At 46.3% G+C, this 24,803-nt stretch overlaps 2 protein-coding genes across 2 annotated transcripts in view; one reads left to right on the plus strand and one right to left on the minus strand.

The window, feature by feature from the left end:
* Positions 1-9,794, plus strand: part of RNF10 (ring finger protein 10) — a 40,112-nt gene extending 30,318 nt beyond the window's left edge. Inside the window, exons 13-17 of the mRNA XM_047762752.1 lie at positions 1,613-1,768; positions 4,367-4,467; positions 8,317-8,374; positions 8,472-8,630; positions 9,508-9,794. Of these exons, the coding sequence (XP_047618708.1) occupies positions 1,613-1,768; positions 4,367-4,467; positions 8,317-8,374; positions 8,472-8,630; positions 9,508-9,584 (551 nt within the window). The 3' untranslated portion in view covers positions 9,585-9,794. The remainder of the gene's footprint in view (positions 1-1,612; positions 1,769-4,366; positions 4,468-8,316; positions 8,375-8,471; positions 8,631-9,507) is intronic.
* Positions 9,795-11,495: 1,701 nt separating this feature from the next.
* On the minus strand, positions 11,496-14,056 carry POP5 (POP5 homolog, ribonuclease P/MRP subunit). Its single transcript, XM_047762753.1, has 5 exons — positions 13,973-14,056; positions 13,757-13,899; positions 12,224-12,373; positions 11,961-12,044; positions 11,496-11,855 (listed from the first exon to the last, which is right to left on the minus strand). The coding sequence occupies exons 1-5, from the start codon at positions 13,990-13,992 to the stop codon at positions 11,740-11,742; spliced, it is 513 nt and encodes a 170-aa protein (XP_047618709.1). The 5' UTR covers positions 13,993-14,056; the 3' UTR covers positions 11,496-11,739.
* Between the last annotated feature and the right edge of the window lie 10,747 nt (positions 14,057-24,803).

The raw sequence follows: 24,803 nt of genomic DNA on the forward strand, positions 1-24,803 counted from the left end.
TGGGTCGCTGCCGTGGTGCAGGTTTGTTCCCTGGCCTGGAATTTCCATATGCCATGGGCGTAGCCAAAAATAAAAAACACTCATTTTTGACGAATATAACTGTGTATCATTGTACATCAGCTCTATGCCTGGGCCTAGGAGCCAGACTGCTTAGGGTTGTATCTCAGCTCTGTTACTTGCTTTCTTCAGCTCTTACAAATGTGAGTTGTGAGAGTCCCTCTTTCATAGGCTTACCTGAGAATTAATGAGTTAATGCCGGTCAGAGTGCATAGCACATAGTTGGGAGTAAGATTAAGTTCATCCTCCACATAGTGGGTGAAAAAAACCTGGGGGCAGAGAGGGAAATTGGAGACCTGCTAAATGCCGGGGATAACTGTCCCAGTATGTTCCCTGGATAGGTTATTGGCCTCACCTTTGACTCTTTGGGGGCATCTATACATGGCATATCTGCCAGGAGACTGAAATAGTAGAAAGCTATTGACAAACTAGGAAATAAATGCAGGAAGTTAGATTTGAGCTCTTTCATACTAGTAAGTATTATTTATTGATTTGGTTCTTTTTTTTTTTTTTTTTTCTTTTTTAAGGGCCGCAATTACGGTGTATGGAGGTTCCCAGGGTAGGGGTTGAATTGGAGCTATAGCTCCTGGCCTGCGCCATAGCCGCAGCAACGCCAGACCTGAGCAGCTTCTGCAACCTACACCACAGCAGTGCCAAATCCTTAACCCACTGAGCGAGGCCAGGATTGAACCTGCAACCTCATGGTTCCTGGTTGGATTCGTTTCTGCTGTGCCACGACAGGAACTCCATATTGATCTGGTTCTTTCTTTCTTTCTTTCGTCTTTTACCATTTCCAGGGCCGCTCCCTCAGCATATGGAGGTTCCCAGGCTAGGGGTCCAATTGGCGCTGTAGCCACCGGCCTACGCCAGAGCCACAGCAACACAGGATCTGAGCTGCGTCTGTGGCCTACACCACAGCGCATAGCAACGCCGGATCCTTAACCCACTGAGCAAGGGCAGGGATCGAACCTGCAACCTCATGGTTCCTAGTCAGATTCGTTAACCACTGAGCCACGACGGGAACTCCTGATCTGGTTCTTTAACATGAGCTTCATTAAACCCAGGATCGTGTGACCTGAGGGCTTAATTAATCTCCAGAAAACAAGGAATCGAGTTCTTGGCTAGTAAAAGGACTTAACTATTTTGACTCCATATCGTATAGTAAAGATAAACTTTACTTCTTCAACTGGCATAAGTATACAGGTGGCATCCCAATGTTGTGTGCTATTTGGCACAAGTCCTAAACATTTGAGAAAAGTGATGTTTGAGGAGTAAAGATTTTTTTGTTTTAACTTTTTAATATGGAAGTGTTCAAACACAAGTATAGAGAATAGTATAATAAACCCCAAGATTTATCACCCAGTTTCAACTGTGAATAGTTAGAACAAGGCTTTTATATTAAAGACATAAATTGACAATTATTATTAATTTGGGTTTTAAAGCTCTGTCTATATCCTTCAGACCCCTGGGGGATTCACTCTAGTTGTCCACAACTGTTGAAAAAGATTTGAGGAATTCTGTAATTGGGCCTACCATTTTTGTCTTTCCTTTGCAGATCCGGAAGTCCACATTCCCCTAGAGAATCTACAGCAGTTTCCTGCCTTCAATTCCTATACCTGCTCCTCCGATTCTGCTTTGGGTCCCACCAGCACTGAGGGCCATGGGGCTCTCTCACTCTCTCCTCTTAGCAGAAGTCCGGGTTCCCAAGCAGGTAAATAGAGTTGGGATTTATGAAGTTGACCATCAGCCACAGACCTTAAGCAAAGACCTAGTGTCTGAAGTTACAGTGTTGACCTACTTGGTGGGGTCTTTTGGTGACTAAACCTTATTTGGGTAGTTGATGTATTCTTGAGATACATCAAATTCTTGCCATTTATTTCACCTTTCCATTGGCTGTACTGGCTACTTTATGCCCTGCTAGCTTTCAAAAATCTCAAGGTAGCTTCATACATCAGCATGGTTAAACCTAGATTCTTCTCTGCAACTCAGCTGTTTTATATCTAGTTTCTACCTTTGGGATACTCCCCCTGTATGTGTAAACATCTATATATGTGTCGTCTTATTGTGGCATTGTTTATGATGGGGAGAAGCATACAAAGTCTGCTGCTTAGGGAAATGGCTAAATTATAGCATTTATACTATGAAATTCTTTACACCTATTGAAAAGGGAAACAGCTTTCTTTCTGAATTAATAGGTAGACCTTTAAGATAAAAGGAAATTGTAGAACAAAATGAAACACTATTTTTGGGTTATAAAAACCCACACAAGGAGTTCCCGTCGTGGCACAGCAGAAATGAATCCGACTATGAACCACGATCAACATTTTGGGTTTGATCCCTGGCCTTGCTTAGTGGATTAAGGGTCTGGCATTGCTGTGAGCTGTGGTGTAGCTCACAGACATGGCTCAGATCTGGTGTTGCTGTGGCTATGACATAGGCTGGCAGCTGTAGCTCTGATTAGACCCCTAGCCTGGGAGTCTCCATATACTGCAAATGTGGCCCTAAAAAGCAAAAAAAAAAAAAAAAACCCAAACACTCACATGAAACAGTGTTTCAGTAATGGTTAATGTATAGAAAAATATTGGGATGATTGTTTTCCAAATCAGTGAAAGCGTTCCACTCTAGGGAGTAAGATCAGGATTGAGAAGTTGTTGAAAGAGGCCTTCAGCCTTGTAAAAATACATATGTTTTAATATATAGATAGGATGTATTAATGTGTTATGAAATTAAACACTTAGGAGTTACAGGAGTTCCTCCTGTGTCTCAGTGGTAACAAACCTGATTAGTATTCATGAGGACGTGGGTTTGATCCCTGGCCTCACTCAGAGAGTTAAGGATCTGGCATTGCTGTGAGCTGTGGTATAGGTTGCAGACACTGCTCCGATCTGGCATTGCTGTAGCTGTGGCGTAGGCCGGCAGCTGCAGCTCCAGTTTGACCCCTAGCCTGGGAACTTCTGTATGCCAAAGGTGAGGCCCTAAAAAGCAAAAAAAAAAAAGTTATAATGTCAGAAGGCTATCTTTTCTAATCTTTATCCACCCAGCAGATAGTTTTTGTCCAACATTTTCAACAAAATGCCCAAGATCAGAATATTTAAAACTTTAGTGACCCTTGTGATCATTGCAAAATGTGTCTATCACTTTGCAGATGTAGGAGCCTGAGACTAAGGCAGGGACTTAGTGGCAGGGACTGGGACTAGAATCTGGATCTTGAGGGCTACACAACCATTATGCTCTTCAATTTAACTAAGAAAAGAGCTGCTGTACAAAGGAACATGCCAAAACATTGAGTGCATCACCTGTGATATAAAGATTGTGTTTTCACCTCTCATTCAGGTGGTTTTTCTGAAGGTATGTAGGCTTTAATGTATTTAAACAATTGGATGGTCCTAGGAATAAAAGTAGGCCCTGGCTGACTGGAAAGGCATAAATGGGCCTTTCCCTCTCGGCCATGATCAGGGCAGTGGGTAGACCTGTATGAAACTTTCAACTCTAGGTCAGAAAGGATGGAGAAGACTATTACCTAGGGAGTTTCAGAAGAATGCTTGCATCTTGCTGGATTTTTTTTGATGTGTATGTTTTGGATTCTAACTGAATATTCCCAGGTCATAGACATCTGTTAATTGGTACAAAGGCTGACCTGATTATATTTTCTCTCTTTTCTGGAGCTTTTTCATCCATATAAAACCAGTCCCTGGAGTTCCTGTCGTGGCGCAGTGGTTAACGAATCCGACTAGGAACCATGAGGTTGCGGGTTCGGTCCCTGGCCTTACTCAGTGGGTTAACGATCCGGCGTTGCCGTGAGCTGTGGTGTGGGTTGCAGACGCGGCTCGGATCCCGCGTTGCTGTGGCTCTGGTGTAGGCCGGTGGCTGCAGCTCCAATTCGACCCCTAGCCTGGGAACCTCCATATGCCGCGGGAGCGGCCCAAGAAATAGCAACAACAACAACAAAAAAGAAGACAAAAACAAAACAAAAACAAAAAAAACCAGTCCCTGACAGTCCAGTACCTAGGGCTTAAAAGCCAACTGATGAGGAAAGGGTTTTTCTTACTGTTTTTGCTATGCCTTCTTGTTACTGTAACCGTGAAATTTTTCTCTCCCTATACTGATCACTTGTGTGAAGAGTAGGCCATGTTCTTTTCTTTCTGAGAACATGGCAGGGTTGAAGATGGATCAAGGTTAGCTTTTCGAGGCAGGGTTGGTAATTGTCCAGACCTGATTCTGATTCAGGGTTCATCTCTTTTCTCTTACTAACGGGACCCTAACTCTTTGGAACTTGACTTGTATAATTAGGTCTCTGTTTCCCTTTCAGACTTTCTCCTGACCCCTGTGTCACCCACTGCCAGTCAGGGCAGTCCTTCATTCTGCGTTGGGAGTCTGGAAGAAGACTCTCCCTTCCCTTCCTTTGCCCAGGTAAATCCTTTGCTTGTGAAGCAGCCCAAGGGTACTTAACATGAACTCTGCTGCTTGTTCTTTCTGGAAATCCCTTTGTTGGAGCAGGGGAGATTTACAGACTGATGTTGCACTGACTCTTAATCATGGAAGGCTTTTTTTTTTTAAGAGGGGAGCTCATGGATTTAGTCACAGATATTACCATGGACTTAACAGGGAATGAGGCCAAGAGTAGCTGAAGAAGAATCAGAGTTTTAATTATTTAACAAATCATTAAAATCTTGTGTATTGAGCACTGTTTCAGGGGCTAGAGGTATATGTCAGTCTGTTTTAACTGGTCCCTGGTTCTAGGACCTCTCATTCAGGTGGTATATATCTGTAGCATATAATAAAACCATTCTTCTTACTTTGGGAAGGGAAAGCCAAACCAGCTTTCTTGGGGAGGTGAGTTGGAGGCAACATTAGGCTAATGAGAGTTGATGTCAAATCAGTGCTGATTTTTATAACAAGCAAACCCTCATCATTCCTACGTTCAGATAACTGAGGAAGATGGACAGACAGTTCAACAAAGCACCCCCATAAGAAGTTAGTATTCACTTCTTTGGAGCTAGTTTGGAATCATTAGCTTAACAGTTCTGTAGAGCAGTTATTTGATATGGATGCTTCTCATGTAAAAATGGCAGTTCATGCTGAGAAATGAGCAGAAATTGAACTTTGGTGAGGAGAATCCTTAAAGTCAAGGAGGATGAAATAATTGAGAGCAATCCTGAAAATGAACTGCTAGGTTTCAGAGGTTATAAGCAAGTGGCTCCCAGGAGTTAGCAGAAAAAAAAACTTAGGCATTGACCTAATTTTTATTGCCATTGCTATTTGCTTTTTTCAACTTTTTATTTTGAAAAACCTCAAACTTAAACAAGTTGAAAGACTAGTATAATGAACACTCATACCTTCCTACTGGATTACCTATTGTTACTAATTTACTAGCTTTCTCTTTTTTTTTTTCCTATGTTGAAACTAAGTTACAGACTTCATGAACGACACACTTCATTACTAAATAGTTGGGAAATACATGTACCTAAAATGACATTCTCCTGTAAAACCACAATTATTTTTATCACATAGAAAACAATCAACTGATTTTTTTTTTTATTAAGGATTTTTTTTTTGTCTTTTTGCTATTTCTTGGGCCGCTCCTGTGGCATATGGAGGTTCCCAGGCTAGGGGTCTAATCGGAGCTGTAGCCACTGGCCTACGCCAGAGCCACAGCAACTCGGGATCCGAGCCGAGTCTGCAACCTACACCACAGCTCCACGGCAACGCCGGATCGTTAACCCACTGAGCAAGGGCAGGGATCGAACCCGCAACCTCATGGTTCCTAGTCGGATTTGTTAACCACTGCGCCACGACGGGAACTCCCAACTGATTTTTTTAATAAGATCTAAGATAGCACATATTTCTATTTTCCCATTTGTCTCAGTGTCCTATATTGTTTTCAGTCAGGTCTAACCAAAGATGATTCATTGCATTTAGTTTGTCAAGTCTTTAGTCTCCTTTGATACATAACAGTTCCTCTGGCTTATGGTTTATTTTAACCTGTGGCATGGAATTTTTTTTTTTTTTTTGGATCTTTTTGCCTGGTCTAGGGCTGCTCCTGAGGCATTATGGCGGGTTCCCAGGCTAGGGGTCTAATCAGAGCTGTAGCCGCCAGCCTAGGCCAGAGCCACGGCAATTCAGGATCCAAGCTGCGTCTGAGAGCTACACCACAGCTCATGGCAACACCGCATCCTTAACCCACTGAGCAAGCCCAGGGATCGAACCTGCAACCTCGTGGTTCCTAGTCGGATTCGTTAACCATTGAGCCATGACAGGAACTCCGGCATGAGTATTTTTGAAGCATCCAAGCCAGTTGTTTTATAGATTGTCCTACAGTTGGATTTGTCTGATTTGTTTCTTCATGAGTGAATTCAGATTAAACATAATAAACATCTTGGGTGTTCCTGTTGTGGTGCATTGGTTTAAGGATTTGGCATTGTCTCTGTGGCTGCAAGGGTTTGATCCCCAGCCTGGGGCAGTGGGTTACGGCTCTGGCATTGCCACAACTGTGACATATAATATAGTTCGCAGCTGTGGATCATATTTGATCCCTGGCCTGGAAATTTCCATATGCCATGTGTGTGGCCAAAAAATAGAATAAGTAAATGTAAACATTTTTGGCAAGAGTTAAGTGTAGGTGATACATCTTTTTTTTCTTTCTTTTTTTCTTTTTGTTTTTTTAGGGCCACACCCATGGCACATGGAGGTTCCCAGGCAGGGTGTCTAATTGGAGGTACAGCTGCCGGCCTACACCGCAGCCATTGAAATGCCAGATCTGAGCCGTGTCTGTGACCTACACCACAGCTCATGGCAACGCTGGATCCTTAACCCCTTGAGAGAGGTCAGGGATCGAACTTGCAACCTAGTCGGATTTGTTTTTGCTGTGCCACCATAGGAACTGCTCCTTTTCTCTCTCTCTTTTTTTTTTTTAATGGCCATATTTATGGCACATGGAAGTTCCTCTGCCAGGGATTGAACCTGCACCTCCGTAGCAACCTGAGCTTCTGCAGTCGGATTCTTAACCCACTGCACCATGATAACTCTGAAGTGATATATCTTAATAATTTTGTAGGAGTGAGATGATTCAGATGGTGTACTATTGGACCCCAATTGCCCAGTGACCAAGGGAGCAGATCATCAAAATGGTACATGGTGCAGAAGGGTTATCAGTGAAATCAGCATCTGGAGTTGCTACAATGGCTCAGCAGTAATGAACCTGACTAGTATCCATGAGGATGCAGGTTTCATCCTTGGGCTCACTCAGTAGGTTAAGCATCCAGCGTTGCCATGAACTATGGTGTAGGTCGCAGACGTGGCTCAGATCTTGTGTTGCTGTGGCATAGGCCAGCAGCTGCAGCTCCGATTTGACCCCTAACCTGGGGTCAAATTTTCAGGGCCACATGTGTGGCCCTATAAAAGCAAAAAAAAAAGGAAGAAAGAAAGAAGTCAGTATCTGCCAAACTTACCTTGTATAAAATGTGCAAACGTCACTTTGGAACACATACTTGAGGACAGGCATTCCTACTTGAATCTTGTGGGGCTTGTCTCTTGGTAAGATTCACCCTGATTTGAGTGGCATTGCAGGTGTGACAGATGATAGATACTCTGTGGCCCTCAACAACAAGCTAGTATGGGCCAAGTGAAGTGAAAAAATTCCCCACGTGGGGGCAGGAGGGATTATTCTGATTTTACTGTACTTGGAGGAATCTGGTCTGTGGCTGGATCTAAAAGTTAATAGTTAAGGAGCTATTGGAATAGCAAAGACTGAAAAGTAATGAATGCTGTGGGAAGCAGTATCAGGGTAAAGTTAAATTGGTTTTCACAGCTTTAAGTAACTGAGGTTTGATAGCCAGGTAGTATGCTTTAAATTTGGAAGGTCCTACACTCTCCTTACTCCAAGAGGTGGTTGTTTTTAGGATTCTCCAGAACAGTGGTAAAATTTCTCAAAAGCAGGATATGACAGACACAAAGTCAGGATTCCCAACTTGAGAATCTGAGTATGAATCTTGTGTGCCTTGTTTGCGATGTTCTTTACCCTGTTTCCATAGGAACAAAACAGCTTCTGCTTTCGCACCTTGTGGATTTCACTACCAGTCCCATTGGTCAGGATATGGGGGACATGACCAAAACAGTGTGTTATAGAGAGAACTGTCTAGAAAATCTTTTCCCCAGAGGTGGTGTTGGTTCTTTGTCCCCCATACCAGTTAGTATCAAGGTAGGAGTCTGGAAAGGAAATGGAGTCAGTTACTTAAATTCTCCCCTTTCCCACTTTGGCAGATGCTGAGAGTTGGAAAAGCAAAAGCAGATGTGTGGCCCAAAACTGCTCCAAAGAAAGGTGAGAATGTCCCTCTGATAAAGGGGAAATTTGGCCCCTTTCAGAAAGTAAAAGTCTCTAGAGTTGTTTCTATAATTTTAACACTGGTATTTTTTAGATGAAAATAGCTTAGTTCCTCCTGCTCCTGTGGACAGTGATGGGGAGAGTGATAACTCAGACCGTGTTCCTGTGCCCAGTTTCCAGAATTCCTTCAGCCAAGCTATCGAAGCAGCCTTCATGAAACTGGACACGCCAGCTACTTCAGACCCCCTTTCTGGTAAAGGCACAGAGATTGGGTGTTCAGCTCAGGGTCATCATTCCCTGCTGGATCCAGTGGCAGACATCACTAATCAGTTGGCACTTTTCCCCCTGAGCCTTACAGCTCACAGTCTGGTGTCAACTAACAATCTGTTTGCTATGTCAGATAGCACCTATTTGCACCCCACATGAATTCTTAAGGCCTTGATATAAAATTCTGAGGAACTTTTTTTTTTTTTTTGTCTTTTTAGGGCCACACCCCACAGCACATGGAGGTTCCCAGGCTAGGGGTCGAATTGGAGTTACAGCTGCCAACCAGTGACACAGCCACTGCAACGCCAGATCTGAGCCGAGTCTGTGACCTACACCACAGCTCATGGCAACACTGGATCCTTAACCCACTGATCGAGGCCAGGGATCAAACCTGCCACCTCATAGTTCCTAGTCGGATTCGTTTCCATTGCACCACGACAGGAACTCCAGGAACTTTCTTAACATTCTAAGACACAGTGGTGAAGGGTAGATTTCTGAATCCTGAGATGTTGAGAGTGGCTGATGGAAGTCAGGCCCGAAGTGCACCCCCAGTTTGCAGTATTCATGATTAAACAACGCTAGCATTTGTGGTGTGCTTCCTGTGTGCCTAGCATTTTGCTGATATTATTCTCTCAAAAACCATATTAAATGGGCATAACTCAGGTTACAGATGAGGAACTGGTCTTGGGACATAAGTGATGTGCCTGAAGACACATCCAGGGTGTGCAAGGACTGGTATTTGAATCCCTGCAGTCTAATTCCAGAGCCTGCACTCCTTGCTGCCTATAACTCTCATTAATTAGAATTGGCCAGGGGGCAGAAGGACGGCATTCTAAGCTAAACTCTTTCTGTTTTCTGTTTAGAAGAGAAAGGAGGAAAGAAAAGAAAAAAACAGAAACAGAAGCTCCTGTTCAGCACCTCAATCGTCCACACCAAGTGACACTACTGGCCCAGGCTACCTTGTCCATCTGGTCCTTTTTCTGCGCTTTCGTTTTGCTGCTGTAATTTTTAAGTATTTGAGTTTGAACAGATTAGCTCTGGGGGGAGGGGGTTTCCACAGTGTGAGGGGGAACCAAGAAAATTTTAAATACAGTGTATTTTCCAGCTTCCTGTCTTTACACCAAAATAAAGTATTGACACTCACAAGAAATCTTTTCCTGCCAAAGTTTAGTTTGTTGCCAGGTTAGTCTTTTTGACCCATGTGTAGTTAGTTTTTCTCAACCTGAAGTAAGTTTGTGACCCTTTAGCATCCTTTGAAGCAGCCCACACCAGTGTTATAGCACTGCTCTGCCTTGACGTCTCAGGTTAGGGCATTATGCTTTCAGCACACCTATCAGTGTGTCTTTTAAAAATAGTTAAATCTTTCCTACTTCTTCAGTTCTCCTCTTGTTAAAGAAACAAGGATGGGAATGAAGGGGATTTAGGACACCCAGCTTGAATTGCAATTTTTCTTCTGACAAACAGCTAGGCTGTGGTGTTTGCAGACCCAGGTTGCACATGCATGTAAGAAGGGTTTTGCCTCTAGAAGGTGGCTTTTTGGCAAGGAAAGCTGTAACAGCCATTGCCTAAGGGTGCCCTGGGACCTGGCATCCTTACGTCAGACTTGTTTTAGGTGACAGTGGCCTGAATTAAACAGAAGAGTGGCACAACTGGAGGCATAGCAGGACAGCTTTAAAAGCAGTGGGGTTGCCAACTGCCTCCCTCTTGTCTAGAGCAGTTTTATGCCTTGGTTTGAGTTGAATTCGAGTGATGTGAATTATTTTGCTGCTTAAAAAAGTGACTTCTAGGTATAATAGAATGTGAAGGCAAGTAGTTGCAATAAATCACCTGCATAAGCATTGTGAGCTTTCTGGTTTGTTATTACAGGTCAGCTGGTTATATACTTAATAGGTTAATGTATCAGCTACTTAGCTATTTTTGGCCTTGCCTATGGCATGTGGCAATTCCTGTGCTAGGGTTGGAACCCACACCAAGTAGTGACAACACCGGATCTTTAACATGCTGAGCCACCAGGGGAACTCCTGAGTGATGTCCATTTTATTAAGGAGAAAAGAGGTCCTTGAAATGTCTTGAGTAGGTAGCAGATCAAAAGTGATCACAAGTCTCTTGTGCCTCCTAATTCTTGTGAGTTAGTTTCACCTGGCTTCAGGTCAGGGAGGTGTAAGGCAGTAGGAGAGAGGGGAACTACAGAAAACTGCCAGAAGTTGGCTTTGTAATAATAAGGTCAGGAGAGGCCAGGTTTTTTTCCCCTACTCAAAAGTGCAAGACTGTGTTTTTCGTCAGGTTACCTGATTAAGTATTGGTAAGGAATCTGGTATTTTTAAGGTCCTGTATTCAGTACTGAGACCAGCTATAGATCTGTGCCAGTTTAGTTGCTCTGACACACTACTGATTCTTTAACAGTCTGGATTGCTTTGGGCCCATCCTAGGAGCGGGGCACAAGGCCTGAACTGAGAGACTGTGCATCTAGGACCATACAGGGAGCCAGCCTTCCCGCCAGGGGTAGAGGGAGAAAGAGACTTGGCCAAGCATGAATTTCACATGCACACTAAATGCTACAGAAGCCAAATATACTTGTTTTATTTTTCTTACTGCTGCACCTGCAGCATATGAAGTTCCTAGGCCAGGGGTCAAATTCGAGCTGCAGTTGCAGCCTATGCCACAGCAACACCAGATCCGAGCAGTGTCTGCAACCCATGCCACACCTTTCAGCAACACCCAATCCATAATCTACTGAACAAGGCCAGGGGTTGAACCTGCATCCTCACATAGACACTGGGTCCCTTAACCCCCTGAGCCACAGTGGGAACTCTGCCAAATACACTGAATAAACCTGCTTGCAGCCAGGCAATTAGATAAAAAGATGTATATATCTACAGGAACTTCACCACCTGCAGAACTACTTAACCAGGTAATGCTGGGTAAAGGTGACTTTGGCAAGTTTTAAACAATAAGTCAATTCATTTTGAGCTGGTAACTGGCCTCTGATCAGCAGTCATCCAGTTTGAGAACTGTAGAAGGTGCTAGTGCCTCCCAGAATTCCCTGTTCCAACAAGTAGGCCCTGAAGCTTAGGCGCAACGCAGCCTGCAAAAGTTCACTCCATTGCCTCAGCAGCCTCCTCACCGCCACTATCTGAAAGCTCCTCCCCAGCGGACTCCTCCTCTAGTAAACAGCTTCTTGTAACAGACTTCTGGATAGCTTCCCGCTCTCCTGGAGAAAGAGCATGGATTATTAAAGACGTCTCTGGAAGTGACCTCTCATTCAGCTGGAGGTGGTCATTCACTGCTCAGTGGGCACGGGGCTAGCAGGGCTTACCTTCATCAGTGCAGTTCTGCAACAAGATCAACAGCTGTCTCCTATTGTACTGAATGAGGAACTTCTGACATGTTCTAATTGTACCTGGCACAAGAAAGCTTTGCAGTCAACAGCTCGCAAAAGGTGTTTGCCTGAGTCTTGCAGAGGTAGGAAAAATTATCTTGCTCTTGGCAAGGTAGCAGGAGGACCCACCCACTATTGAAGACTGAACTCTGAACCTGTTTCCTATTGAAAATCAGCAGCCATAACACATGCACCCCTACCTCCCACGTGTAAGGTGTTAAAAAAACACGGATAACGGTGTCCTTTGTTCTCCAAGTATGTGATGAAGGGAAGAGCTGACCACACAAGCCGATAGAATTCCTTCCGGCATCGAAGTAGCACTATTCCGGTATAGGCATTGAGGTATCGCACTGCAGCAGGAAAAAAATCATTTTGGGAAAATGGATTCTCAGGAGCACGTTTAAAATCTTAGGGTAGAAGTTCCTGTCATGGCGTAGCGGAAACAAATCTGACTAGGAACCATGAGGTTGCTGGTTCGATCCCTGGCCTTGCTCAGTGGGTTAAGGAACTGGTGTTGCCATGAGCTGTGGTGTAGACTGTGGCTGTGGTGTAAGCTGGCAGCTGTAGCTTTGATTCGACCCTTAGCCTGGGAACCTCCATATGCTGTGGGTGCAGCCCTAAAAAAAGCAAAAGAAAAAATCTTCAGGTAACTGAGAGCCTACGTACCAGAAACCATTCAAGGCGGTGGCACTTGGGATGCCATCAATGAGTAAAAACTGATTTCTGAAGGAAAATAATGGGAGATAAATAACATCTAGGGCCTTTACATACCACTCAGAATTGGTGAATGAATTTAGAATTTAATTTTTTGCTTTTTAGGGCCACACCCACGGCATATGGAAGTTCCAAGGCTAGAGGTTGAATCAGAGCTAAAGCTGCAGGCCTATGTCACAGCTACAGCAACTCGGGATCGAAGCCGCCTCTGCCACCTACACAGCTCAGGGCAACCTTGAGTCCTTAACCCACTGAGAGAGGCCAGAGGTCTAATACGCATCCTCCTGTATCCTAGTCAGGTCCCTTAACTGCTGAGCCACAAAGGGAACTCCTAAAATGCACTTTTAATTCACAAACTAGTTAACCCAAGGAAGGGGTGGCAGAAATCCATACTCTTCAGAAGGATGTTTTCCCTTGGCTGAAAAACAAGTTCTGCAACTGGGCTATATAGGTTCTTCCAGCAACCGAGTCTCACCTAGGTGCATTACCTTCTCCAGATTTCAATTTCAAGCATATGGTAAAAAACGGAATGAATTTACATAGTGTGGTTGTGGAGGAGGGTCCTCTCTCTTGCATTTACACATACACACAACTGTGTATTCTGTACTTCACAGGCCCCTATGCAGGGCTTTTCAGGGGGTAATTCTGACAATGCTTTTGTCATATGATGTCAGAGTAACCCGTCAAATAACTTACCCAGAACTATACAAATCTTTCCTCATTTAATTTTCATCATCCTATTAAACTCAATCAAAAACCACACGTCAAATAGGTACAGGGGTTTCTGCCGACTGGTATTTTCTGCCCACTGCCTACTGGTATTAGCTCTCCGCATAAGTTTGGACTCAAGCAGACCTCAGGCTCGGGTTCTGAAACTCCTAAAAAGGACGACACCCTACATAAAATGGAGCACAGGGCTTGGCAGCTTCCAAGGTCGCCCGTGCCCCTTCTTTCTCCCTCCAATGGCCACTGCTCCCTCCAAATCCCGCCATCCTCCTGGTTCCCCAACACCCTCGCACCCGCGAAGCCGATGGAGGAGGCTGCCGCGCCGAAAGTTCCGTGCACGCGCGCGATCGTGTCCCGTACTAGGCCGCCCAGCACTCGGTCCTCCAGATTCAGACGGCAGCGGGGGTCCTCAGACACCACTTCGCAAAGCAGGTACCTGCGGCAGGCGAGAGGGCGGTGAGTGCTGGGCCGGGGCCAGGACCGCAGGGACAGGATAAGGGGTTGCTTACCTGTGCTTGAAGCGCACCATGTTCGCATCCGCGTCGGGCGTCCAGACACTCAAACCGGATGTCTGCCTTCTCGTCGGCGGCCAATGGGAAGTTGGCCTGGCAGCCACTCAGAGAGGGAGGCGGAACTAGAATGTAGGCGGAGCCCCGTGTCAGTCTCCTTTGAGCTCCGCCTCCCTCTGCCGAGCGCAGGCGTCCTGCTCATTTCTTCGCTTAGACTTTCAACTGAACCTGTTGTGATGAGTGGTTGTGCTCCACGCCAGAGTTTGCTGTTTAGGATGCAGCTGAGGCATTTGGAACCTCCAGGACGTTCCATTACCTTGCAACATAGTACCAAGCTGGACGGTGGAACATTTGAGCACAAGACCTTGCACCCCCCCAGGCCAGGGATTGATAGGGGAAATCGGACTCATTCTCAGTTTGGAGCTCGGTTTAATTTCTCCATACAGCCAAATATGTTATTACTGTTTAGGCCTTTCAATAACCTTATGGAGTTGGGTGTATTGTCTTGTTTTTTTTTGTTTTTTGTTTTTTTTTGCAAAAACAATCCGTGGTCGTTATATTTTCTGGTTATTTTGGTTTGTTTTTTGTTTTTGTTTTTAAACAGAAAAGCACAAAGAAGCAAATAAAAATAAGTTATAATCCCAGCACCTAGAGAGAATAATTTATCATGTAGTGGATTTTCTTCCAACATTTTACCCCTGTTCCAGTGGTTCTCCAAGTGAAGTCCAGGAACCACTGGATTTTCCCAGATTCTTTTAGGGAGTCCCCCGAAGTCAAATTACTTTCGTAGTAACACTAAGGTGTTACTTGCTGTTTTCACTTTCTGAGTGGACAGTAAAGTTTTCCAGAGGCCAGTGACATGTGCTGACATTGCTCTGATGGCTAAGAGAATTGTGCATTGTGTTTTAAACATTTCTGTTTTAATAAACATAGTGAGTATCCATATATTTCACATAACAAAAGCTCTTTGGGATCCTCAATAATTTAGTAAGAATGGAAAGGGGCCCTGAGCCAAAAAAGGTACAAGATGAGAACTTCCACTGTATGATAATTTATATTTTCCATTTTCTTTTTAAGAATAGGATCATACTGTTTACTACTCTTCTTTCCCCTCACCTTGAATATCTTTTTAAAAACTGAGGCATAACATACATAAAATGCATATTAAGTGCACAACTCAATGAATTTTTATATATGTATAAACTTTTGCAACCACTGCCCAGATTAAGAGATAGAACATTTCCAGCACTCAGGAAGGTTCCTGTGCTCTCTTCCCAGCCAAAAACCTTCCCAGAAGTAGCCTATATTCTGACTTCTGTCATGACAGATTAGCTTTTTCTGTTCTGGAACTTTATATAAATGTAAATCTCCAGCACCACATTTGTGTGTGTGTGCGTCTGGCTCCTTTCTTTCAACATAATGTCTGTAAGATTCATTCTTGTCATTTGACTATATTTTCATGCCAGCTGTTCTACAAAGTTATTTTTCAGTTGCCTCAGACTGCATTGTTTGGATGTACCACTGCTGATCTGGTCAATATTTCCATGATGGATATTTAAATTAATTCCAGATTTTCTTGTTATAGCCAGTACTTAGTTGTCCAGCCTTGTAACTAGCTCTTTATACACATCCCTGGCTATTTGTGTCATTGTCATCGACTTAGCTGGCCCTGTGAGCCAGAAGAGAGAGTCGGATTTCACAATAGATTGTCTGAAAGATCTGAAGTGAGTTCTCAATTTTTCCACCTCTCACTCTTCACCACCTTAAAGGAGTGATGCTGAGGAAGGAGAACAGCAGCCCTGCTGAGAGACCAGGCTTTTTCCCCCCCACCCAACAGCGAGCGACCTCTTTATGAAAAACCAGTCCCGCCAGCGTCCTCCGTTGACCAGCAGGGGGAGTCAGAGGCTCATAGTGTATGGAGAAAGTCTCAGCCTCCGCGCTACCCACTCCCCCCGCCCCACCGTCTAGTCCCTTAAAATAACTCCCCTAACACTTTCCAGTCTTCAATTCAGTCCCAACACTGCGTTCATTTTATAGATGCAGTTGGGGCTCTGACCAAAGTCACACATCCTGTAAAGGCGCGGAATCAGAATTCGAACTTCAGGCCATCCGACTCCGTGGTCCTGGCTCTTGTCTGCACCGCTGCTGTCCTGTGCACGATTTTGCTGTCCACTTCGTATAAATTGAAGGCTATTGATATAGGCTACAATCTCTCCGTTGTTTACTAGCCATATGCTGTCGGGGAGGTCAATTCAAGCTTCCAGATCGCATTCTCCTCACCTGGGTAATAGAATAATTATGGTTCCTCCCTCCCAGTGCATAGGCGATAACGCGGGCAACTGTCTGGAGCAGTGAGTGCCCAGTAAACGCGGTTTTGGGTGACTGATTTACTGCTCCCCGCGGGAAGCACACTGGGGCGGTGTTGGGCCTTCCCTCCTCGGACCGGACCCTGCCGCCTGCCTGCGGGCCCCACGAAGGTGCAGAACCCCTGGGGCCCGGAGGCCGGGATGGGCTGCGTCGGCGGCGCAGCCCGCTCCCCACGGTAATTAGCTGTGTCTGCTCCCGCTCCGCCAGCCGCTAATTACACGTCTCCTAATGAGGCCGGCGGCTGTTTGCAATCACCCGGGTTCCCGCCGCGCGGCGCGGGAGGCCGCGGGGGAATCCGCCCGCGGGGGCGTGGACAGCGGCTGCCTCAGGCTGCGAGATCCGCTTGGCGGTGGCGAGTGTGCGCCCGGCCGCGCCCGCCACCGAATGCCACTGCTGCGCCCGCTCACCGTCTTTTGCTTCCAGCCGTCGTCATCCCACATTACAGGTAAGGAAGTGGACCGAAGCTGGGAGAGGCTAACTCAACACAGGCGCAAAACTCACGCTGGAATTGCCCCGAGCCTGTGCTATTGACCGGGTACTGCCTGGATTTTAATGGACTGCTTGCTGTGGTTGTGACTCCCGGGACTTTTCGGAAGAGTAGCTCTCAGATCAGATGAATGAAGGAATGGGGGGTGGGAGTGGGAAACTTCCTTGGAGCTCTTTCCCTCCTTCCCCACGGAGGGTTCCCACCCTCAATTTGCCTTTTCTGGATCAGACCTAAAGCCAAGTATCAGCTCCAGTAAGGCCTTTAAAGCTTACTTGGAAATGAAAATCACAGAATTCATTTCACAGACTGGGAACTTTGGAGCATTCCTAGGAGGTGGTTGGAGCAACTGCTAAAATGCTCCCATAAGAATTCCCACTGTGGCTAGTGGGTTAAGAATCCTACTGCAGGCTTTCTGGTCATTGTGGAGGCATGGGTTCCGCCCTTGGCCCTGGCAGTGGGTTAAGGATCCAGCATTGCCACTTAGGTGGCAGGTGCAGCTCTGATTAGATCCCTGGTCTGCAATCTCACGACCTGGAACTTCCAGATGCTGTGGGTGCCCAATATTAAATAAATAAATAAATAAATAAATAAATAAATAAATAAAATGCTCCCTAAGGTGAGGGTAGGAAGCTACTACTGTGTGCTTTGTTCTCAGGGCCTTCCCGGATGGGATAGGATCCAGAGGAGCCTTTATTGTTTATCCTTATGTTCTGGGACAGTATTTATTAGGTTCTTCCTCTGTGCTAAACACTCTCCTGAGCACTTGGTGTGCTTGACTCCATTTTGTCTTCCCATGAACACAGGCCCCTTTACTCTCTCTCTGAGGCTCAGGGAAGGAAGGGACCTGCCCAAGGTCACACATTATCTTCAGCAAAGACCTTTTGTCTTACCCCCAAACCTGTGCAATTGACCCCTTGCTCTCTACCTCTTCTGGGATGTCTGGAACTTAGAAGGATGTTCAGAGAAGGCATATGCAGTTGGGGTGCCTGCCTAAGTGGCTTTGGCATCCAGTGGGTCCCCATCAGCCTGGATGCCACCATGGTGGATGGTGACAAAAGAAAATGGCTCAGCGATTTTGTTAATCAGCTCAATGGGGGCTCTTGCTCCTCTAATCCAATCAACAAATTCCCTATAAAACCTTTATGGGGGCAATCTGGATAAAATTAAACCCTCCATTTGCTTGGCCAGTGGCCTGGGAAGTGGCTGCATCCTCCAGGATGCTGGGGCAGGCATGGACCTCCCTGAACCTCAGGGACAGAACACCACGTCTTGCTCCTCACTTTTCCCTCCCTTTTCCCTGCCTGCTGTATGGATGCTCTCATCCCTAATTTAATTGAAATTATAACGGCGCTACTGTTTGACCCAGCACCTTTCCTGCCAGGAATTTATCCCACAGAGATTCTTGCATTTGTGCCCAATTACAGGTGGACAAGATGTGTCTTGCAGCAGTGTCCACCAGAAAGCATCCACTGTATGTATATATTTATTGGACAACCATGTGCCAGAGAACTTTCTAAATGCTTTACATAGATTGACTCATTTAATCCGCACAACTCTCTATAATATTGGGACTTAGTTTTATTAACCCCATATTACAGATGAGGAAACTGAGGCTCAGGGAGGATAAGTAACTTGCCCGAGCTTCACATAGCTAGGAAGCAGCAGGGTCAGGATGTATTTTTTATTTTTATTTATTTATTTATTTATTTATTGCTTTTTTAAAAAAGTGCTGCACCTGCAGTATATGGAAGTTCCCAGGCTAGGGGTTGAATAAGAGCTACAGCTGCCAGCCTACACCACAGCCAGAGCAATGCCAGATCCGAGCCAAGTCTGCGACCTACACCACAGCTCTTGGCAACACTGGATCCTTAACCCACTGGGCAAGGCCAGGGATTGAACCCCCATCCCCATGGATACTAGTTGGATGGTTTGCACTGCGCCACAATAGGAACTCCAGGGCCAAGATTTAGATCAGGGGATCCTTGTCCTTAACCACTATCCTATTTGGCTTCTCTGTGTTGATGTGCATGGCAAATTTCCAGAAGGTGACCCAAAAGCTTTGAGGGTAGTTACCTCTCATGGTGGTGGGAGAGCACTTAAAGATTGTGAAGTAGGAGGGGGATCTCACGTTTTACTGTGTCCTCTTTTGTACCATATCATTTTATCACACGCATGTGTGAGTTTCATAATTTAGAGGTGTTACTGAGCCCAGTCCCCACAGTATATTCTTTCTAATCTTTACCTCATCCCTGGTCCTAGGTTCTGTCATGGTCCCTGTTTTGCAAGTGAGGAAGCTGAGCTCACCGAGGTGGTCAGGCCAGGCCACATGACTGGGAATTGCAAAGAGGGAGCGACTCTCCAGGCAGTGCTATTCCCCTAATTTATATTAGCCTCCTGGGCTTGGGAGGTTCAGAGGGGAGAAGAGTGATTAAAAGCATGGACTCCAGGGAATTTCTGATAGGGCTCAGTGGCTTTTGAACCCAACTGGTATCCCTGAGGATGTGGGTTTGGTCCATGGCCTCACTCAGGCATTTAAGGATCTGGCATTGCTGAGAGCTGCGCCGTAGGTAGCAGATGTGGCTCAGATCTGGCGTGACTGTGGCTAGCCTGGAAACTTCCATTTGCTGTGGGTGTGGCCCTAAAAAGCAAAAAACAAAAACAAAACAAAACACCATGGACTTCAGAGTCAGCTCACCTGGGTTCAAGTCCTGCCTCAGCCACGCACCAGCTGTGTGACCTTGGGAAAGTCTGTTCCCCTCTCTGAACCTCAGTTTCCTCTCTGAGAATATATGACTCACCTCCATGCGAAGTGCTTAGAACAGGGCCTGTCTCCTTGTGAATGCTCAAGAAATGTGGAGTATTTTTATATATTGTCCTGAATGCTGTCTTCCCCAATTTCAAGATCGGAGCCATTCCATCTCCCAGCTGGTGGGTTCAGCTGTTGCTGCTCCAGTCCCTGCCCCCACCCCCACAAAGGGAAGGCCCAGCCCACCCTGTGCTCCAGCCTCTAGCAGAAGCCCTTCACCATCTGTTCTTCTGGGTTATCCCACTGGTGTCTGTGAGCAGAATTGATCACATCACCAGCACTGGAAAAAGGGGCAGAGCTGCAGGGCTGGTATGGCCCAGATCCAGGGTGAGGCTGGGATGGGCGGCCTCCCAGTTCGGGATGTTCCCGGCGCCTTCCCACCACTCATGCTTGGAGGGAGAAGGGTCTCAAAATAGCTGTTGCTTCCCCGGCACGGCACTAGGCCAGGGACAGGAATAGACATCTGGGGGTGGCCGCCTCAGCTTCCCTCAGGAGCCCTGGGGGGGCCGGGAATAGGCAGAGGCCAGACTCCCCCCAGTGTGGGGGGCGGACAGTGCAGCTGTCAGTATCGAGTGACTCACCTGTGACCGTCCAGCCCATGCAAAGCCTGGCCCTGGCGGGGCTGGCTGGTCAGCAGGTCACCAGCACTAGGTAGAGACTGGCCAGGCCTGGACTCTTAGATCAACACAAAGTGCCCTTCCACACTGGCCCCTACAATCTTCCCTTGGCTTGTGGGGAACCTGAGGCCCAGAGGGAGGTTCACATGCTTGAGATCAGAAAGCTGGTTAGAGGAGTTCCCTGCTGGCTCAATGGGTTAAGGATCCCATGTTGTCACTGCAGTGGCTTGGTTTCAATCCATGATCTGGGAATTCTGCATGCTGTGAGTGTAGCCAAAAAAAGAGAGAGAGAAAGAGAAGAAAGCTGCTTAGAAGCTACTCTGACAGGAGAGGCAGGACTTTGAGAAGCTTTACAGGGTGGTAGTTAAAGGGTTAAAGGACTCAGACTATATAGGTTCAAATCCAGCCTCCACTGCTTATGACCTGCATACTCTCAGGCCTTAATTACATTATCTGTAAAATGGGCACAATAATAGTACCCACCTCTTTAGTGGTTATGAAGATTGACTGAATTAATAGCTGTGGTTATTACCGTTGTTGTTTTCTCACCAGATTCCTCACTTATTCATGCCTAAGGCTCTGGCTGAATACCTGCAATGTGTCAGGCACAGTGCTAAGCCTAGGTCACTATAGCTCACGGTATGGCAGGAAGAGGTTGGTTGACATTTCAGGGAACCTGCCATGTGCCAGCTACTAGGTGAAGCCTTTTTTTTTTGTCTTCTTTGTTGTTGTTGTTGTTGCTATTTCTTGGGCTGCTCCCGCGGCATATGGAGGTTCCCAGGCTAGGGGTTGAATCGGAGCTGTAGCCACTGGCCTACGCCAGAGCCACAGCAATGCGGGATCCGAGCCGCGTCTGCAACCTACACCACAGCTCACGGCAACGCCGGATCGTTAATCCACTGAGCAAGGGCAGGGACCGAACCCGCAACCTCATGTTTCCTAGTCGGATTCGTTAACCACTGCGCCACGACGGGAACTCCCTAGGTGAAGCCTTTTTACCTGCATCATCTCATCTATTCCTCATGACAGCCTGTGAGGAGCCACTATCATGCCCTATTTTATGGCTGAAGGGAGTGAGGCTCAGAGAGGTAAAGTCACTCCTCCAGGGTCACATTGCCAAGAGGTAGCAGAGCCAGGATTTGAAACCTGGGCTGCCTGCCTGCATAGCTCAGGCGAACTCCTGCATGACGCCACCTGGGGAGGTGGACAAAGACATTCAGTTGGTGAGGTACAGGGGTTGGGTGGGAGGTGTGGGGTGCCTGAAGAAGGGCTGCACTCTGCCAGCCTTCAGTTTATCATCCCTGCCCCCAGCCACCCCTCCCTGACTTCCTTCTTCTCCAGGCCCTTCCTAGTGGCCAGGGAAGGGAGGAGAGGGAGCTCACAGCCGAGTCTCTCACACACACCAGCCTTGGGTCAGATGTGAGGTGGTCAGCAGCCCCCGCTACCAAATGTCCACCTCTGTTCCCCTGGGATTCTCTGAGTACCTACTGTGTGCCGGGTCTGTGCTGGGCTCTGAAAACAGAAGGAAGACTTCGTCCCTGCCCGTAAATCACTCAGGGTATGGTAAGAGAGAGTTTGCCCAAAATGGCAAGAGAAATACAGGGGCAGCTGCTGGGATGAGGGTAGGAACAGGGGCAAGCTGGTGCCCTTAGGATTCTGTTGGGTGAAAGGGCTGTTCTGCTTCATGTGGGGGCACTGGGAAGGCTGGAAGGTTTTGAAATGGCCTCACTCACATAAGGCTGGTGGTCAGTGCTGGCTGCCAGTGTGGAGGTCAGCTGGGGCTGTTGGCTGGGGGGCCTCAGTTCACTTCCATGTGGCCTCTCCATGGAGCTTGGGCTTCTTACAGCACAGCATCTAGCTTCCAAGAAGCAGAAGCTGCCATGCTTCTTAAGGCCTGGCTCAGAAGTCTCAGAACATCACTTCTGCTGCATCATAATGAGTCCTAAGACCAGCCTCATTCAAGGGCAGAGGAAATAAGCCCTCCCTCTTTTCTTATTACTACTATTATTATTTGTACAAATTAATGCAGTGACAATGTTGTAAAACCAACACTTCTCCGTAATTTCAATTTTTTTTTTTAATCATCTCACAAGAACACCCCGTACCCATCATGCCATTGCTCTCTGTTTCCCCTCTCCCCAGCCCCTGGAGATTACTAATCTGCTCTCTGTCTGTATGGATTTACCCACTCTAGATATTTCATATAAAAGGTATTATAAAACATGTGACCTTTTGCATCTGGTTTCTTTTGCTTCACATTATTTTTTGAAGTTCATCTATGTTGTAGCATATGTCAATGCTTGATTCCTTTTTATGGCAGAATTATATTCTCCCATATCGGTATACCACAATTTGCTTACCCATTCATCTGATGGACATTTGGGTTGTTTCCATCTTTTGGTGTTTGTGAGTAGTGCTGCTATGATCGTTCGAGTGTAAGTTTTTGTTTAAATACTTGTTTTAAATTCTTTTGGGGTATATACCTACGACCTGGGTCATATAGTAACTCCATGTTTAACATCTTGAGGATCCACCAAACTCCTTTCCACAGCAGCTGTGTCACTTTACACTTCTATCAGCAATGTATGAGGGTTCCTATTTCTCCAGATCCTTGCCAACACAGAATTCCCTTCGTGGCTCAGGGGTTAATGAAACCAACTAGGCTCCATGATGATGCAGGTTCGATCCCTGGCCTCGCTCAGTGGGTTAGGGATCCGGTGTTGCCATGAGTTGTGGTGTAGGTCACAGACTCGGCTCTCATCTGGCATTGCTGTGGCAGTGGTGTAGACCAGCAGCTACCGCTCCGATTAGACCCCTAGCCTGGGAATCTCCACAGGCCATGGGTGCAGCCCTAAAAAGACAAAAAAAAAAAAAAAATTGGACCCATATCCTTGCCAACATTTAAAAAAATTACATCAGTCCTAGTAGGTGCGAGGTGATGTGTCATTGCAATTTTGACTGGCATTTACTTAATGACCAGTGATGTCAAATATCTCTTCATGTGCTTTTTGACCATTTGCGTATCTTCTTTGGATAAAAGTACTTTGCTCATTTTTTTATCTTGATTTTTTAACATTCTTAAATTATTTTTATTTTTTCCATTATCGTTGATTTACAGTGTTCTGTCAATTTCTGCCGTAGAGCTAAATGACCCAGTCGTACACATATATACATTCTTTTTCTCATATTATCCTCCATTACGTTCCATCATAAGTGACTAGATATAGTTCCCTGTGTTATACAGCAGGACTTGGCTCATTTCTTTTTTTACTTTTTTTTAAATTTTATTTTTTGTCTTTTTTATGGCCGCACCCGAGGCGTACGGAGGGTCCCAGGATAGGGGTCAAATTGGAGCTGTAGCTGCTGGCCTACACCACAGCCATTAGCAATGCCAGATCTGAATTGCATCTTTGACCTCCATTGCAGCTTGCACCATCGCCAGATAGTTAACCCACTGAGTGAGGCCCGGGATCAAACCTGCTTTGTCACAGAGACATGCCTGGTTCTTAACCTGCTGAGCCACAACAGGAACTCCCTAGCTCCATTTTTCCTATGAGAAAACTGAAGTAGTTCAGTGTGGTTCCTCGGTTTGTCCAAAGTTGCACAACAAGGTAGCAGTAGAGCCGGAGCTTAATCGCAGATCCTGTCTCTGTCCAAGATCTGAGCTTTTGCACTAAAAAAAAAAAAAAAAAAAGAAATTTGAGTTATAATGTACATACAGTAAACCGAACACCTCTCAAGTTTGTTCGTTCAATTTCATATACACCACTCCCAGGTGCAGGTGTAGAATGTCTTCCACCCCCAAAAGGTGCACTCTCAGGTAGGTTTAAGCTTCACAGTGACTGTATGAAGTAGGTATTATTATTATCATTGTCTCCATTCTTCAGATGAGGAAACTGAGGCATAGAAAGATGAAGCCACTTGCCCAAGACCACGTGGAGTAGATTCTGGATTCCAACCTAGGCCTAGAAGACTTGGAGCTCAAAGTCCTTTCCACCCCCATCCCCACCCCTGAGATTTTTTCCCGAAGGCCAGACTCCACACTCTCAGGCTGAGGTCTGCTTCATCCCCCACTGGGGGTCCCTGAGGGCAGGAATGGGCCTTTGCTGAAATGGAAGGCCCTTATTTATGGCTCTGTGGGGAGTGCAGGGCCAGGGAGGAGGCAGATTTAGGACGAGGAGAGAGGAATTAGAGGAGTTCCTCTTCGTGCTTGTCCCCATCAGTCACGGAGCATAAACAGTGGGCAGGAGGCCAGCTGGGGCCCTTTCCTAGCAGCAGGCCTGGGGGAAAAGCTTAGCTCTGCCTGGACCTGACGAGCCCAAAGGGAGGAGGAGAGGGGCCAGCATGCCTGTCAGACTGCTTTGGACCGCTTCTGCAGCATTCTTGGAGCAGCTACGAGGATCCCAGGAGTGTCCTCTGCACCTCTTCCCACCTCTGTGTGAGTGACAGCCCTGCACTCCTCTGACCTCTTCTCCTGTCCCTGTGCTCCAGCCAAACCTGCCTCCTCTCTCTCCCTCCCAACTTGTCAGGCGCCTACCCGCCTCAGGGCCTTTG

Source organism: Phacochoerus africanus, chromosome 15 (assembly GCF_016906955.1).
Source record: "Phacochoerus africanus isolate WHEZ1 chromosome 15, ROS_Pafr_v1, whole genome shotgun sequence".
Lineage (NCBI taxonomy): Eukaryota > Metazoa > Chordata > Mammalia > Artiodactyla > Suidae > Phacochoerus > Phacochoerus africanus.

Excerpts from the sequence above, each read along its gene's own strand:
- POP5 (XM_047762753.1), bottom strand. The coding sequence starts at position 13,992 with ATGGTGCGCTTCAAGCACAG. Across the intron at positions 12,045-12,223 it reads TAACACCTTACACGTGGGAG|GTACAATTAGAACATGTCAG; the intron begins GTAGGGGTGCAT and ends TTCTTGTGCCAG. Across the intron at positions 11,856-11,960 it reads GCAGAACTGCACTGATGAAG|GAGAGCGGGAAGCTATCCAG; the intron begins GTAAGCCCTGCT and ends CTCTTTCTCCAG.